This window comes from Bombyx mandarina, chromosome 01 (genome assembly GCF_030267445.1).
Source record: "Bombyx mandarina strain Sakado chromosome 01, ASM3026744v2".
In the NCBI taxonomy this organism is placed as follows: domain Eukaryota; kingdom Metazoa; phylum Arthropoda; class Insecta; order Lepidoptera; family Bombycidae; genus Bombyx; species Bombyx mandarina.
Window position 1 is genome coordinate 15,247,199 of NC_143208.1, and position 14,317 is coordinate 15,261,515.

Here is a 14,317-nt window from a genome sequence, read left to right on the forward strand (position 1 = left end):
GAATGACAATCTTGAAAAGAAAAATCAAACTACATTCAGGAAGGGTGTTAAATTCCTGTATTATACAACGGAAACAACGTTCACGGCTTCTCGCTTCGGTTTCGTTGTCTTTAATCTTTTTAAAATATCTTGTTTACTTTGTAATTTAATATAATAATATATATTATGATTTAATTTATTTTAATATCTTATGAAACGAATAAAATTGTTTACTGTTTCAGTTCTATAGCTCTTTTGTTGCTTCGTAGCGGTTAAAATCGAGTTCCCCTCGTGGCCTACAATTTCGATACGTTCGACACAATTACCCAACCCCCTGATAAGTCCTCTGTTGAACACCCTCCACATGCCATGTTCATAATATGGCAAATTAAAACTGAAATCAAATTTGGGCGCGCCATAGGAAATTAGTGGATCCATTCAGCTTGCTCATAAATGCATTATTTGTGCAATTTAAAACAGTGCGTGTGTCACTTCATTAACCAACCAAAATTTTGTATTAAAGATAAAACCACGACTACAAATGGTAGATATTTGATATGGCGCAGGCAACCGTTTAGGGTGTTTGCACATAGAAAGATCAATCATAATGGAAGCATCAGATAGCAGGACTACTTTCTAAAAGCTCCCGGAACCTATAAACTTATCCATGTCTTTTGAAGAAACTTCGACTGGCATTTACAAAATTTTAAAAGAAAAAGAAAGAGTATGAGCAACAATACCTAGAACAGATATTGTCAAAGTTTTAGCACTTTCAATGTAATAAAATTAAATACTCTTTATAAATATTAGAATACAACTAACTAAGCATACTACTGTATGCATACTTTAACTTTTTATTATACACGCTGATAATACATAACCGATCATCTGTGTGGATTATCATCAGAGGGTACGCTTTGTTCAGTTCGAGCTCACGGCTCACCTGATGTTAAGTAGTTATCAGAGCCCATAGACATAAAACACGCTAATGCCTACCTTGACCTATGACTTTTAAATAGTACAACGGCTACCCCACCCTTCCAACCGAAACGCATTACAGGTTCGCGGCAAAATTAGGCAAAGTGGCGGTTTCCTAACCGTGCTCGACGCGGATTCACACGACAACCTAGCATCTGTATATACATAGATAATCTTGCATTGCTACCTCTTTTGGTACATTTTGATAAAAAGAAAAATAGTATAACGTAATCTATACTGATATATAAATCTACAGTGATTTTTACCGAAGTTCCGTAATAACTACTGAACCATGCATCCGATTGACTTGAAACTTGGTATCCATGTAGAAAATACATGTACTTTATGGATAGGCTATATATTTATATAATTGCTGGACTCCCTACACCAGTTGCGGAGGCGTTAATGATGAGAATCTTTGTGGGGGTGAGAAATAATAAAGTTAATTTTAAATGTCCAGCGAATCGGAGGGGTACAGCTAGGCTATTCATAAATGAACTTTTTGGGTCGTGCTGTGGTAGTGGGTTGGACAGCAGCATTCGCTTTGAGACGTCTATGAGGCTTCAGTCGCTGCCATATCACAAAGCTAGCTCAGAACATGTCTGCTCACTAAAACCGAAAAAACAAAGAACATTGAATTATATTTTACCTGGAACTCGAACGATGGATACAGCGACATGGTGTCAATGTCAGCTTCGCTTTCTTTAAGAACTGGACACTGACTGGGAGCCTGAACAAAATAATGTTGCATTTAAGAAGACATGATCTTTTGGTTTACAATAAAAATATTATTTATTAAAATTATAAAATATCTAGAAATGTTTTATTTACTGTATTATACGGGATTTTTGTATGTTATAAATGTGTAAATTTATTTTTACTTGACAATTTGTATACTTGTGCTCGTATATTTTAGTATAATATATAAAATAATTCTACCTTTTTATATTTCGGTGTCCGCTGCATTATCTGCAACGGTCTCAGTATGATCTCATCGCTGTTCGCCAAGCTGTTATCTGTAACGATAAAATAATTATTAGAAAAATAATAATTTGTTGTACAAAAAAACGAAAACAATTCTTATATAGATGTTATAAGATGACTTTTACTGGATTTAAATTGTGCATGAACTTATAAACTTGATTAGTAATTTAAATGAGTTACAGTTCATAATAGAGGTTTATTTTTTGTAATGAGAAAATTTGAATGAAGCTTTTTAATATTGAGCTATGGTTTTGGTTGCGGAGTAGATCTCAATATTTCTACTTATATATGTATAATATATAAATATATTTGTTGACATGGGTGGGTGGACCCACGTCGGAAGAAAACCAGATAAAAACATAAAGCCGTGAAAGTGAGAACTTTCAAGTCGATTTAAGGGGGTAAACAGCCAAAATTACCAACAAAAAAAAACCTCAAACTTCGACCTAAAGTCTCAAAGGGGGTTGCGATAACCCCACGTGTACCTTGAGCACATTGATCTTTTTTTTTTGTGATTGAAAGATTACTGATGGCCCGGAGGCCTTTCCAGTACCAGACCTTTCCAGGACAGGTGGGCTAGCAAAGGCTCAGCCAGGAAGGGTAGGATTTGCTAACAACTGCCCGAGCGCCTCCGAAAGAAACCTAACAACTCAAGAGCAACTGCTTCGCGAATGAATCTACTACCGGATCGGAATCGCGACCCGCTGAGAAGATCCGGCGAGAAACTCAGCGGGCTGATGCATGGGTTAGGTTGCACGTCGACCTCTTTGTCGAGTTCGACGAGTACGGTTACCGGGGTCACATTGACCTGTCGACGCCAGCAAAAATATCGTTTTAAGGCATCAAAAACATTTCGTCGGCGAATTTCAATGACTAATATGGTCAAAGAAGCAGCAACTTAAACCAACGTTGTGATGCAAATGAATAAATTTGAATTGATCGTCGTTAACGCCACCTCGGATCCACAGAGATTCTATTGTAGATTTTCATGGACATATTTTCATTAGCATAGGTTGCCGAAATCCGTGCACGTACGAATATACGGGTGGCGAATAGAAATTATGTGCCGCACTAGCGCATGTCTGACCGGCTCGCATGCACAGATTATAAATGCAGGAGACGGGACAGTATTTACAGATTTACTGCTCCGTCTAGTCTATATGTAGTTTCATTTTTTTTATTGCTTGGATGTGTGGACGAGCTCACAGCCCACCTTGTCTTAAGTAGTTACTGGAGCCCATAGACATCTACAACGTAAATGCTGCCAGCCTTGAGATATGAGTTCTAAGGTTTCAGTGTAGTTACAATTAATTACAACGGCTGCCCTTCAAACCGAAACGCATTACTACTTCACGGCAGAAATAGGCACGGTGGTGGTACCTACAGATGCGAACTCACAAGAGGTCCTACCGCCAGTAAATTTATAGTTATTTGTTACTTCGTTACAATAAAAACGCTAGTTTTCGGTGGATACGCATTAACTTCATGACCATACATTACAACTAAGGTATGATAAGTAAATTTACATACAATTTGTTGATTATGTAATCACATTTGAAGAGCGCGATCGTGCTGTATCCTCGATTATTCATTATTTCCATTTAATTACGTCGATGCCTCGTATACTTTTCGCAGACAGGGTAGACCGTAAATAAACGCGATATTAAGCCATAAAATAGTTTAATAGTGTCGTCAGGTTAAGCCAGTTCTGTTACTATACACAGTAACACACAGTGTATATACAGTAACTATATATTACACAAGACAGAGCACTAAGCCTGTAATCTGTCAGCTATTATACACAGCATATGATATCATCGATGTTGTCAACTTCTATCGAGTAACGTAAAACAAAATGACAGTCAAGTATGGCAATAGCACGTTTTGTAAGCACGCATGGATAACGAATCCTTATTCTTGTCGCGTAGCAATCAATTAATATTCACAATATAGTGACTATCTATGATCTCCAGTACTAGCCTAATATCAGTTGCATAGTGACCTTTTTTTACCTCTCTATGCGGTTTCAGTACACCCCATAATACCTTATCAAAGTATTTGTTCAACAGAAGCGAATTCAATTGCATAAAAACGTAAAAAGAGGCGTGAACGCAGCGCTGTTACAAATAGCGCTGCAAAATTCGTTTGAAATTTCATTTACTGTGTGTATTCGGTGTATAGTAAAAATATTAGTAACGGCCGTCTGGTGTAGTGGTAAGTGACATGGTCACTACACAAGGGGGTCGCGGATTCGAATCCCGCCAAGCGAAGATATTTGTATGATAAATATAAAATGTCTTTTCCAGGGTTATGGACGTGTATATATGGGCGCAAACGCCACTGTTGGCAATAATTAACATAATAATATATAGTTTAGTTTATTATATGTTAATATTTATTTATTATTAGCAACAAAACTGTTATTCTACCATATTTAATAATTAGCAGACACTGTTTTGATGTGAAAATGTTCAGAATATGTTAATGTTTATATTATTGTTTAAAAACACAAATGACTGTATAAATGATTAAATATTAATAAAGCATAAATATTAATAATAATTTATATTATAATTAACAGTACTAATAATTAATTAAGTATTGTAATTGTTATGCAATGATGTTGTTGGCGCCATCTATTATTAGGCTGGATAATAACAATGTTAGTTAATATTACTTAAAAGTAATTCATGTAAAATAAATTAAATGTGAGTCATGTAAAATCACTAAAATATGTATTTTGAATATTAACTATGTTTGTGAATTGTTTCGCAGTAATTACATTTGTTTGTATAAAGAAGTTGTAGTTGCTATAACCAACACAAAATGGCTAATTGTGTAAAAACCACTGAATAACTCAGGCGTGGCTTTTTGTTGTAAACAAGTAATATTAAAGTTTTATAGAATTGTATTGTATTTTCATTGTAAAGAACTATGTGTGTAAATCCTGGCTTAACGCCGACATATATTAAATATATGTATGTGTATAATAAAAATCTTACATTTATTTCCGTTCTCTGGTACCTGTAACACAAGTTCTTTACGAACTTAGTACGGATCAGTTAACGTGGCGTGATTGTTAGTAAAGATTTATTATTATTTATTAGTACAATATCAGCAGGTTTGATCTTGAGTAATTTAACAGGCTGACGTCGCAGTTTAATAACTAATTCGTTTGAAACTTTTGCGTCATTCTAACTCTCCCGGGTCCCGTGAACTATCATTAAGTGTCAATATTGAAAGACTTAGGGCGTTGATCAAATTTTGCATTCAGAACTTAAATGCACGTGAATTTGATCATCCGTAGCGTCGCCGCCGGAGTGGAAATTCAATTAATGTTGCGGGCACGAGGTTATAACGCGATACGTACACATCGAACGTTTTAAGCAGATTTCATATTATCTAGACGTGCAAAAGCTAATCGATAGGCGTCTGATTATTCGCTTCCCTAGGTTGTTAAACGAAATGAGTTTCCGCCTACACAATTTAAATGATATAAGTTTAGTAGTGAATTTTGGTTTGAGAGTGCATTTTGGATCGTTTCAATAAGTAAACATAAATGAAGCAGTTCACTGGTGAAAATATCTCGGATAATTAGATTTATTTGAGGGTTTTCACAGTGTTAATGTCGATTCCAATTATTTTTGAGTTCTCAATGAGAATTTCATGCTTTCATCTATTTAGGATTTTTTGACCGTATTCAGATAGGCACGTTTGCGTGAATTTGTATCTTTCATAAAATAGAGAAAACGTTCACTTTTTGTTTATTAAAGAATAGTTTATTTATTGTATTCTCGGAAATTCACAAAAAAAATAGTGTACTTCCTTTCGTTTACTATAGGAAACTGGCATTACAGTCACCGACAATCATCAGTTATAAAAACTAACAATCGCTACGTAATGTAACATAAAAAACGTTGAATTGATAAAAAAAACACATTATTATTCGTGTATGAGTAGATCAATTTGAATTTCAAAGTTGTTCTGGCATCGTGCTTTTTCCTGTGCAAATTGAAAGTCGATACGTTGTGGCTTTGTTTTAGCCACTGGCCTTTTCGTTACACTTGCGTGAAAAAGATTAGAAATTCTCAATTCGATTGTATTTTCTTTATGTCAACTTCAGAACTTTTTTCTAAGTTAGCAAATTTTGATGATTATTTTTTATTTTTGAAAGCCATATTCATTTAAATTTTCGTAACATCTGACTGGTTTCTGAATTAATAATGCATATTTGACACATATTATGTTGATTAATTCTTATTTCACTTTGTTAGCCAGTTTCTTTTTTGTTAAAATTGTTTTATTATAATTACAGACTTTTAATTAAATCGAACGTTCATTAAAAAAATTCCGTTTATTTGAACAGGACGTTTGTACGATTATATAAATATACGATAAACTATAGATATAGAATTTGCGATTTATAGGTACTAGAGGCACCGTAGTAATCGAAATTTGACTATAATTAATTGGAATTGTAAGTTTGTACACTATGATGATTGTATTTTATACTTGTATCATTACAAAATTCACCAAGACTACACTATAAAAAATATTAACAAGACAAACAATATTTAATATATTCTCAATTGACAACAGACGTCAAGAACAAAAGTTTGACAATAAATAGTATTAATGCGTGTGTGCGTCAAATACATGGTATGTAGTGTGTGTAATGTCTTCCTTATTGATTTAATGTATCTTTATACATTATTTAAAAAAAAAATTAGCATTGTGCACTTCTTCTCTATATTCTCTATAAGTGTGGAAATTTTCATACTCCTCCGTCCGCGCAATGTTCGTAAAAAGGGATACAAAGTTTTTGCTTCACGTATTAATATATAGATGTACGTAACATGTCGTAACACGTCATTACTGGTGGTAGGACCTCTTGTGAGTCCGCACGGGGAGGTACCACGCCCTGCCTGTTTCTGCCGTGAAGCAGTAATGCGTTTCGGTTTGAAAAGTGGGGCAGCCGTCGTAACTATACTTGAGAACTTAGAACTTATATCTCAAGGTGGGTGGCGAATTTACGTTGTAGATGTCTATGGGATCCAGTGACCACTGAACAACAGGTGGGCTGTGAGCTCGTCCACCTGTCGAAGCAATAAAAAAAAAGTCGTTATAATTTTTTTGTCTTGTAGGTATATTCGATAATAATATTTATGGTAACTTATTTGTAGAATTAAAAGTTGCTGCAATTAAAAAAAAAGTGTCGGAGCACAGTAGTGACAATAGATTAACGGAAAACAAAGACCGCGGGAATAAAAAAGTGATTGTTCGAAGCTAAATTGAAACGCACTTGTTCGAGTTGATAAAATCCGGATGAAGTTCTTTCGCTTCTATTTGGACGTTGAAAATATTTTCAATCGGAAACTGGAAAGTGTATACACAAAACACGCAATACACGTTTAAAGGAGAGCGCTCAGGATCGTTATTTGATTTATAAATCCAATAAAATGCGGAGTATATTTCTAGTCTGACAGACCGACAGTATTTTCAACGCGTACACTCGCATTTTTATCAACCGTGAAAAGTCTCCGATATCGGAATTTACAATGTAGGAGCATCGCAGATCGTATTTTTGCGATTTCGAATAATAAGGAAATATGGTATTTCCTTCGATTTTCGCGCGGCGTGGGCATAATTAAAACCATCTTTACTGTATAAGCTCGAATTTTTTATTATTTCGGATTATGTGTATTATATTTGGAACGAAGTTCCTTATCGCGCGTTGTGAAAGGGGGCTAGACGGAAAAAATTCTTACGAAAAGTTGTCACGACACTTTTTAGATCCGTCATTCTGACCAATCAACGTGTAGGCGCTTATCGCGTGACATTGCTCGTATCCGATTGGTCCGCGTAATGAATACAGTTTCTCGAGAGAGCGTTTCAACAATAGTAATTTAGTTCATAGTATTGTCTTTTTCTTCTTCATAATGCCGTAATTTATTATTATACGTTAAAAAAAAATTTCAATTCCTTCACTAATTAATCGAAAGGAACTTCGTTCCATCCGGGTGTCCCTTGACACCTCTGTTATGTTTTTTTATTTATGTACGGATTATATTAGATTATATATATTATAATATATTATCCCGGAAGTCTCGAATCCTTTACTCCCTTTTTCAAGTTTTTTTTTTTACCGAATGTTTTACCGAAAACGAAAAATAATTTTAATTATAACAAAGAATTAGCTGGAGTTTTTCACCTTTTTTGTCATAGGAGTAGGGTGCTTAGTGTCCACGTGTTTTTAAGTTGTTACTGATTGTTAAGCGATGCTCAATCATTTCTTTCATTTTTTTTTAAAGAACATAAAAAAACATTATTAGCTAGAAAGTATTATTAAAAAATATTAACATAATTACAGTTACATCGTGAACTCTGAAGTATTTTACGGCTACATGAAAATATTATCAAATGTTTAAATTACGGTAGTCACATATTGTTTTAGCGCGAAATTGAAAATTTTACCGCTAAGTAACACTATTGTACCTAATAAATACGTTGAAATATGTTACATAAGTAGATTTGATTACATCACTCCATTAATTTCATATTGACAAAACAATTAGATGTGGGTGAAACTTAGTTCTTTTCATGTCTAAATTTAAGACAGTCAGTTTTTCTCGTCTCTGAAAATGCTCCTCAAGCTTTTCGACTTTTTTTCCTATAAAAACCTCATTACGAGGAATCTAAAGTAAAAATATCCAAATTTGTCCGTCGTTCTCAAGTGATACCAACCAACAGTATTTAAATATTATTTAGACAGGTAGAATTCGACCGTTTATCGATAGCCAACCACTTTATTACTGGTGGTAGGACCTCTTGTGAGTCCGCGCGGGTGGGTACCACCGCCCTGCCTATTTCTGCCGTGAAGCTGTAGTGCGTTTCGGTTTGAAGGGTGGGGCAGCCGTTGTAACTATACCTGAGACCTTAGAACTTATATCTCAAGGTGGGTGGCGCATTTACGTCGTGGATGTCTATGGGCTCCAGTTACCACTTAACACCAGGTGGGCTGTGAGCTCGTCTAACCATAGAAGCAATAAAAATAAAAAAAAAACTTGCTTACTTGTCAATAATCTGTTAAAATATTATATAATTTAATAGGTATATTTTTGTATTTTCTACGTGTGCATATTTGTTTTTGAGTCACAAAATGCTACTGAACGGATATTGGCGTAGCTCTTGATGTTTTAATAAAGCCAGTAAAGTAAGATTCTTTCACACCCGAATCCGAATAAAACCAATAATCAGGCGAGCTTCCGTTTCTTTTACATTCATATAGAAGTATTATTATATTAACAGAAATATTACATTATTTTGCAGGCTTATTTTCCTTTTTAAATAACGCCGCATTTTTGTTGAATAAAATGAAATTTCAAAAGATCTTTTTTATTGACCGGTATTTTAATATGTTGCTACGTTATATTAACGTTGCTGATTCATGAATAAATATAATTTATTTATTTCATATTGATATTTAAATATTTTAGAGCGTAGGAATAATGTGGAAAGTTTTTTTTTTCTATCGAACCAAAAAACTGCGTACATAAAAAGTATAAATAATGTGATTCGATAAGCAAAACTTTTAGATTTAGCACCATATCTTAAGTATTGGAAACGTCGGATATTTGAGAATGAATATAGTTAAGTTTTTATTTTCTTATTAATTCGTCTGTACTTAAATATATTACAAAAGGTCAATTTGCGTTTTGATTCCAATCGAAGAAATAGGATTTCAATGACTACACATTACAATAATATAGTACCGTCCAAAAGGTCTGAATATGGAGGAGCCTTATGGTTTATGACCTTTAAATGCCTACGAGTCAGTCTATCGATTTGAAGAAAATTCAGGGCTTGAATTAGTTAAGAAAATCTTTAAATGTATAATTTCTTAGTGAATTGCATTAATTTATGCAATTAAAAGTTTTTCAACATTTTTGTAGTTTCGCGAAACCTTCACAGTACCCCACATAGTATAATATATCCTATGCCTCAACGCAACAGATAAAATCTTAATTATCATAAAATGACAAACAAACCGATTTTCTACAGAAAATTTAAAAGTAAAGTTTAAAATTGTTATTTACTCGAGTGTCAATTGCAAAGCAACATACTTAAAAATCTTTAGCGGAAATTAAACTTTAGGAGTGCTCTGCTGAAAGATGAGACCATCACGAACGCAACGCACAACAAATGAAAAAAAAAAAAAAAGAGAATTTGCACCAGCGAACGCCACTACGTGCCTCCACAAAATAAATAACCAGAAACGACCAACAAAAACACTCTTCGAAATTTGAATTTCATTTGCTTACCGACTTTTATCAGTGTTTCGAAAAATTCGCACTTATTACACACTTTACAGTGAGGCACTTTGTAATGGCAATTAGCACTTGTTGATTTCGAATCGAGCGTTGTAATTTTCCACGATAATCGAATTATATATTTAACACAAACACATTTTTTTTTTTTTTTAAAGTAGAGATGTCTTACTACTATATTTACGTTATTGGAGATCGATTCTTTTGAGCTATATACATATTATAAAAATCGAATGTCTTAACGGCTCGATTACGAACGGTTCAATCGTCTTAATCAACGTACAGACATCCACCGTGAGACTTTGTGTCCTCTAAGATTCGCCCTGATGTACTTTCAATCAAAAATAAAAATGTTTCAAAAGATACGCTTATATGGGTTTCAATTGCACTCACACGGAAGATCATAGTTTCATTAGAACTACATATACCGTCATAGACTTTACCAGGTCCGAGGATAATTAAATTATATTTCAACGTATAAGGTAAGGCAATAAAACGAAGTACTTCCTTACATTGTATTATTGCATGTTCGTTATATTTATCATGTTAACGAAACTAATTTATTGCTAGATTAATTAATTGAAGATAAACAATAAAGGATTAAAAATAATAGTTCTTCACAAGTTTGTGGTTTTCGGGTACATTATTTTATTTTATGATTCTTGAATTTTTCAAAGGAGTGGTTTGAATAATTTGTATTAAAATATATATACTTAATCCCGGCTTTAATACGTATTGTTGTCATCGTATATTATAGTGGGAGTTGTTTTATTTATTTGTAATGATCTGTTGATGATTTGCTTCATTCTACAGGCTTATATAGGTGCACAAGTATAAGTACAATAACAAGTAATGAAAATTTAACAAATGAGAAAACCGATTTCGACGTAATAAAATTTATAATAACTTAAGAACTCCTGGTCAGATCTTGATAAATTTTAAATGGTATCACATGAGGAGCACAAGCTTTCAACTAAACAAAGAATCGTAAAAATCGATACACATATAACAAAAGTTCTAAGATAACACACATAAAACTATTCGAATTGGTGAACTTCTTTTTTTTCTTTTAATTCGGTTATACTTACCCAATCGTTTATAATAATTGGTTGACAACAATGATGTAGCAAAGTTTTTGATCAGCGAAATATAAAATTCGCCAGGACTACAATATTATGTAGTTTGTAAAATGTAGTAGTAAGTAAGTCCACAAGTTGGTATATCAGGAAACCTTTATAAACTAAAAAAATTGCGGTTTTTCGTTTATGTGTAGTATTAATTAATTAATAATATTCACTCATTATCCTCTTTGTAACAATGCGAGGTAAAGACCGTAAGCCCATTGTTTTGTTTCTAAGGCTTCGTTATAACTACGTAGCGTTATGTTAATCCTTATTGTTAGAAGTATTACAACGTTTTCATGCAAACAAAACCTCCAATAGGATAAAGAGCTTTCGATAACTGGAAAATTTAACAAGCTCTCTTTAGTTCAGGGTCTTATTTATTATCTTCGATACAAATATGTACACTTTCCTTATAGGATTTAAGGCCATAGAAGATCATTTTTAAGAGTATTATGGAAGTCCATATACGTATTTAAAATTATAATTGTGAAATTATGTTTGTTTATGTTTTTATTTGTCTCTATTTCACGTCGAAATGAAGCAACGGACCGAAATGATTTTTTTGTGAAGTGATAGTATCAGGTTAGGAAAGTGACATAGGCTACCTCTTATCCAAAAAAAACATCTCACTCTCACGAAAAACTACACTAAAGCTTCTCCTTGACCACGCTGGCGGAAACTTGGGCAAGTATTCGTTTTTTTTTTAATATCTTGCTTAGATGGGTGGACGAGCTCGCGGCCTACCTGGTGTTCAGTGGTTAACGGAGCCCATAGACATCTACTACGCCACGCACCTTGAGACATGAGCTCTAAGGTCTTCGTTTTTACAGTACAACAGCTGCTCTACCCTTCAAACACATTACTACTTCGCGGCAGAAATAGCCGGGGTGGTGGTACCGTGCGGACTCACAAGACGTCTTACTACCAGTAATTACCCAAATTATATAAAATATTCTAGTTTACTTGGTTCATAAATTTGAATATGTGGATTGTTCTTTGATGAAATTGGCTTAAGCCTCAGTTAGGGCAAGTATATTTTAATTGCATCGCAAATAAGAAATACACCCCCATTCATACGAGCTACATTTGTGCTTATTTCAAAATATGCATTACAGAATCACTAAATAAATTAACGTCGATTAGCAAAACCAAAAACTGTTGTTTCGCATCATCAGCGGACACAAACAGAAATCGAAGATCCGCTACGTGCTACGTATGTACATGGTTCAACATTATATAAGTCTAAGCTACACAGTGCGCACTTTGTGCTCCAATTCTTGTTTGACCGATTGATTGGATGTATTTTCACATCGTTATATAATTTATGCAAGGGTGAAATATCGATGGGCGTCTAGAAACTTCCGTGAACTAATGGAGAGGTGAGGCCACGCCACTATTCACAAAACACTGTTTTGTGTTCATCTTTAATAATATTAACTTTAAAATAATAATAATAATATTGTAAAAATAAAATTCATACAAAGTTTAATTGAGGATCGATTTCGATTTGCTATTATTCCCTTACTATAATCGAAATAGTTGATGAAGTATATTCGAGTTATGAAGTTCCCTTAGAGATGTTACAAACTCTACTCTTGTAGAGTTTGCGGCTATGGTCTAGCGGCTGAGATCAAATGCGGGATTAGATTTTACTTAGGTACGCTGCTTGTTTTCAAAGCGAAACTCTCAATATTAATCTCTATCGTGGTCGCGGTATTATGCGATTTCGTGGCGTGAAAATTTTTTCAAGTTTATATAGCATTATTTTAGTTTACATAAGTTGCTTTTCTTTTAATTGACGATCTGAAAAAATATATTCTTTTCGTGTTTTATACAATCAGTGCCGAATATTGAACGCTGTATTAAATTTATGCTATGACCTGTTTAAAACTTTCGCAGTCTTCTTAACACGATTAGCGCTGATTAATATGCTCCTAAAATCCTACCCAGTCATTAGTCTACCTGTGATCATTGTTTGTAACAACACCGAAATATCGGGAACACATTAAAATGCAAATCGTGGTAAGAACAGGATTATGGTATCAACACGTGCGAGGCTAGGGGATGTGATAACTAGAGGGGACAGGAGCAGTAGGACATGCGTACATTTTTATCAACGACTGGTCAATCTTTAGTCATGTAAGATGTGACATTTGGGAACTGATATTTTGTCTTAAAACCAAGATCTACAATTTTAGATGCATTGGTATATATTTAAAACGGGGCCTTATAATTAATATAAAGTCACTGTCAAATCAAAATCTGCTATATGCATAAACTCTATTTTGAATTAACGAGTAAAAACATTTTCGTATAAAATTTTATATGAAGGTGTATTTGATAAGAACTATATCAAATGAAAGCTATAGATAAATATTAAAGCTATAGATAGAAACATAACAGTTTTTTATATACGGTAGTTAGGGCTGTGAAATATACGAAAAGGTTAAAAAGTAACAATCTCAAAGAGTGCTCATAGCAGATTTTGGTGGGATTAGGATTTTGACGACAATATGCTGCTATCAAGATATTGTATACATGATATAATTTCATTGAGCTTCGTCTTGTCAATATGAAAGTACATTTAAATATCTTTTCGGAGTTCCGAGCCAGGTTCGCGCAAAGATATCATAAAAAATGCAGACTCGTTTCCAGACGATTGCTCGTAGCGATCGGTTATAAATTATTAAGCGATGATAGGCTGGGCTCAGTGTCAGTCAGCATTCTGTTATTAACACGAATATTATCATTGTCTCGCGTTTATATTTCATGACGTTTCTTGACATCCAGCAAATTACGTTTTACTTAATATCCAACTGTCTTCACTCACAAGGGAATACGAATTGTTTGCCTACGGGAAATTAGAGGAACAATGAAAATAGACTTGTTAATAATTAAGAGTTCAATAATCTTGAATTCAATTAT

General features: G+C 33.8%; 1 protein-coding gene across 1 annotated transcript in view; it reads right to left on the minus strand.

Moving 5' to 3' along the window:
• alpha-Man-IIb (alpha-Mannosidase class II b) overlaps window positions 1-14,317 on the minus strand; it is a 109,756-nt gene that overhangs the window by 29,867 nt on the left and 65,572 nt on the right. Inside the window, exons 3-4 of the mRNA XM_089733256.1 lie at window positions 1,897-1,973; window positions 1,607-1,687 (exon numbers count right to left, since the gene is read on the minus strand). Of these exons, the coding sequence (XP_089589382.1) occupies window positions 1,607-1,687; window positions 1,897-1,973 (158 nt within the window). The remainder of the gene's footprint in view (window positions 1-1,606; window positions 1,688-1,896; window positions 1,974-14,317) is intronic.